Raw genomic sequence first — 4409 nt, 5'->3', positions numbered from 1 at the left:
TGGACAGACAGACAGATAGATGGATGGATGGACAGACAGACGGATGGACAGACAGACAGATAGATGGATGGATGGACAGACAGACGGATGGACAGACAGACAGACAGATAGATGGATGGATGGACAGACAGACAGATGGATGGATGGATGCATAGACAGACGGACAGATTGCCAGACAGACAGATATAGATAGGTGTACAATGAACTTCCAAACAGTTTCCATCAACAAAATTCACTCACAAGCCATTGGTCAGTCTAGAACTATTGTAGAAAAAAACTTGTTCAAAGTGCCATACAGTGGGACTGAACTCAAAACCACATGGTCATAAAGTAAGTTTCTTAACCACACACCTGTACCTAATTTTTGATTTTTTTTTTTTTTTTTTTTTTTTTTTTTTTTTTTTCAGCAACAAAATCCGTGACCTCCCCACCTGGATTGCTGAGTGTTTCTTCATGGCAAGACTGGAAGTTAGTCATAACATGCTACATCGCTTGCCCATTCTGTGAGTTTCTCTTGATGGTAAATTTGATTATCTTTAATCAATTTCAACCAAATTTTTAAACACCTCAAATGCATCTTTGCCATTCTTATAAAATATATCAGAAGAGAACAAAAATATAAATTGTAAAATATTACCAAATATTTCTTTCTACATTTCTTAGTCTCCTGGTGAGTGGGTTTTTCACTGTGAGACATTTTCAGTACAAGGCAAAGAAAGCATGATTCAGCAAGCAAACAGCATCTTAATGCAATCTGCATACTAGAAAATTTATTCAATACAGCTATGCTATAAAAACATAGAGGACCTTATTAGTGTAGCATACATGTACAAGATTTTAATTATTTTGTCAAATGGTTCAGTGTTACTTGCATAAAATGATATTACAAGGAAATTTCTGTGTGTATGTATGTATAGAGTGTTTGAAGTGATGTACAGATATTGTATATTAAGAAAAAGGAGGCAGTCAGAATTTCAGATAGTTCTTTATTAGCGCTTTCATCTGTTCATGGGGACACTTCGGATAAGTTTTACAGAAAATTTCTTTGCCTTTTATAAAGATTTATCCAAAATACTGACTGCCTTATGTATATATATATATATATATATTCTTTGAATTTCTCCATTGCCAGGATATTTACAACAGCCCAAAAGCTACAAGATCTTCGAGCCCATCACAATTGTATACGCCGACTGCCATCAACTGTTACAAACAACTCTTTGACCATGTTACAACTTCAACACAATTATATTGAAGAGTTACCTCATGACTTCCTTGTCAATGCTAACAAGTAATTACAATTATAATAACAATTATAACTTATTTCCTGTCACTAGTTTAATTATTCTTTCTGTTATAGGCACAAGTCTTTTAAGAAAGGGTCTGACCAAATACATCAACCTTGATGCTTCATTGGTATTTATTTTATCAACCTTGAAAGGATGAAAAGCAAAGTTGATCTCAGTGGAATTTGAAGCAGAATCTAAAGCTGGAAGAAATGCTGCCAAGTTTTATCTCCAACATGCTAACAGTTCTGCTAGCTCATCTTCTTGTTACAAGTTTCCAATCTGGCAGAAACGTTAGAACACAGGTGGCGAGCTGGCAGAAACGTTAGCATGCCAGGCGAAATGTTTTGCAGCATTTCGTCTGCCATTATGTTCTGAGTTCAAATTCCGCTGTGGTTGACTTTACCTTTCATCCTTTCATCATCATCATCATCGTTTAACGTCCGCTTTCCATGCTAGCATGGGTTGGACGATTTGACTGAGGACTGGTGAAACCGGATGGCAACACCAGGCTCGAGGTCGATAAATTAAGTACCAGTTACGCACTGGGGTTGATGTAATCGACTTAATCCCTTTGTCTGTCCTTGTTTGTCCCCTCTATGTTTGGCCCCTTGTGGGCAATAAAGAAATAATAAATGTTAGCACACAGGGCAAGACATTTAGTCGCATTTCATCTGTCTTTGTGTTCTGTGTTCAAATTTCACCAAAGTCGACTTTGCCTTTCATTGTTTCAGGGTCGATAAAATAAGTACCAGTTGAACACTGGAGTCAGTGTAATCCCCTCCGCTGAAATTGCTGGCCTTGTGCCAAAATTTGAAACCATTCCATGTTTTCAGCTTTTTGTTCTTATCATTCAACAATTTCTTCAAATGGAAAAAATTTAGATAAAAGTGTGTTTTTGTATGTGCATGTACACGTGTGTGTGTGTGTGTGTGTATGTACATGTATGTCTGTGTGTGTACATATACATCTCTGTGTGTCATGTGTATGTGTGCTCCCATGAGTGTTGCATGTACATGTATGCATGTGTCTGTGTTTCTGTGTGTGTTTCTGTTGAATTTTAACCCAGCACTGGCATTGACCACGCTCGGATGGTGCTTTTTACATACTACTGACATGGATGCCAGTCAGACAGTGCTGGCATCAGCCATGACTACAATTTCACTCAGTTTGACAGATCTTCCCAAGCATATCACCAACGATTGAAGGCCGTTTTTAACAGGCCAGTTCCTTGACACTGGCATCAGCCATGACTATGATCACACTTGGCTTGATGGGTTTTCTCAAGCACCGCATCTCTTCAAAGGTCTCGGTCGCTTGTCATTGCCCCTGTGAGGCCCAACTTTCGAAGATCATGCTTCACCACCTCATCTCATGTTTTCCTGTGTCTACCTTTTCCACAGATTCTAGCGTTAGAGTGCAACACTTCTTCATACAGCTGTCCTCATCCATACACAACACATGCCCATACCAGTGCAGTCATCTCTCTTGCACACCTCATCTGACGCTTCTTATGTCCCACTTTTCTCTCAGGACACTTACCCTCTGTCATGCATGCACACTGACATTACACATCCAGTGGAGCATACTAGCTTCATTTCTTACAAGCCTACACATGTCCTCAGCAGTCACAGCCCATGTTTCATTGCCATGCAGTATGACTGTTCACACACAGGCATCATATTGTCTGCCTTTTAGTCTGAGCGAGAGGCCTTTTGTTACCAGCAGAGGTAGGAGCTCTCTGAACTTAGCCCAGCCTATTCTTGTTCTAGCAACTATGCTCTTAGAGCATCAACCCCAGCTACTGACTTGGTCACCAAGGTAACAGAAGCTATTGACTACTTCTAGTTTTCCTCCCTGGCATGTGATGGAATCTATTTTCTGTACATTTTCGGTGTTTATTGTACCTGCGCATGTTCCACACGCAAAAACTATCTTCCCTATTAACTTTCCTTTGATATTTCTGCACCTCTTATGTGTCCTTAGCTTACAACAGGTACATCTTATGGAGTTTCTACCTATGCTTTTTCCACAGATCGAACAGGGCCATTTACCTGAAGCGATTTGTGGTTTGTCCGCCTTCCTACTTACTAAGACTTTGGTTTTTGCTAGGTTAACTCTTTATATTATATTATATCATATTATATTATATCATATTATATTATAAAGCGAGATTTCTATACATCTTAAATTTGCAGAGGAATTTGTAGTGGGGGAGTTTAGCTTAATCGGTCAAAGCATCGTGACGCGTAATCACGGAGATGTGAGTTCGAGTCCCACAGCTAACCGCCTACACTTTTTTCTGCAAAATTAGGGGTAGTTTATCCTGTTCAGACTATAATATTAGCATTATCCTGCATTTGAGAATTTAAAATCACTTCTTTAACTTTCTAAGACATCTCAACGCTTCTAAAAGCAAACTTCGTTTGTTTGTTTACGTTTATCGTAATTTGAATTTAACATATTTCTGTATTGCCAGACTTAAATATTTGAACCTGTCAAAGAATGTACTGGTGAATCTTCCAAGTCCAAACAGCAATGAATCATTGAACAGATTACAACATCTCTTCCTGACAGCTAACAGACTACATGATGATGTATTCCTTGTCATCAGTAATTTCCCTCGACTCAAGAGACTTCACTTAGCTCAAAATTTCCTCACAGACATTCCTGACAGGTAAGTTATTCTGATTGATTATTTGTGATATTTAGTTCCTTTATGATCTACTTTTAAAAAATAAATAAATAAATAAATATGAATGTGAATAAAAGTAACTGGATGATAGGAATCGATGTAAGCTTAAATAATAAACCACAAGAGGTGGACCACGATAGATGAACCACAATATGGTGAGGGATTACTGTATATATGTATATGCATATATATGTGTGTGTATATGCATACATATATATATTCTTTTATTCTTTTACTTGTTTCAGCCATACGACTGCGGCCTTTAGTTGAACAAATCAACCCCAGGACTTATTCTTTGTTAGCCTAGTACTTATTCTATTGGGCTCTTTTGCCGAACCGCTAAGTTACGGGGATGTAAACACACCAGCATCAGTTGTCAAGCGATGTTGAGGGGACAAACACACACACACACACACACACACACACAC

The 4409-nt window shown here is 38.4% G+C and overlaps 1 protein-coding gene across 1 annotated transcript in view; it reads left to right on the top strand.

Moving 5' to 3' along the window:
• Positions 1 to 4409, top strand: part of LOC106883129 (PH domain leucine-rich repeat-containing protein phosphatase 2) — an 80459-nt gene that overhangs the window by 57587 nt on the left and 18463 nt on the right. The window contains exons 9-11 of the mRNA XM_052968645.1: positions 408 to 503; positions 1133 to 1291; positions 3766 to 3963. Coding sequence (XP_052824605.1) covers positions 408 to 503; positions 1133 to 1291; positions 3766 to 3963 — 453 coding nt within the window. The remainder of the gene's footprint in view (positions 1 to 407; positions 504 to 1132; positions 1292 to 3765; positions 3964 to 4409) is intronic.

Source organism: Octopus bimaculoides, chromosome 6, assembly GCF_001194135.2.
Source record: "Octopus bimaculoides isolate UCB-OBI-ISO-001 chromosome 6, ASM119413v2, whole genome shotgun sequence".
NCBI classification, from domain to species: domain Eukaryota; kingdom Metazoa; phylum Mollusca; class Cephalopoda; order Octopoda; family Octopodidae; genus Octopus; species Octopus bimaculoides.
This window is presented reverse-complemented; position numbering and strand designations above follow the sequence as displayed.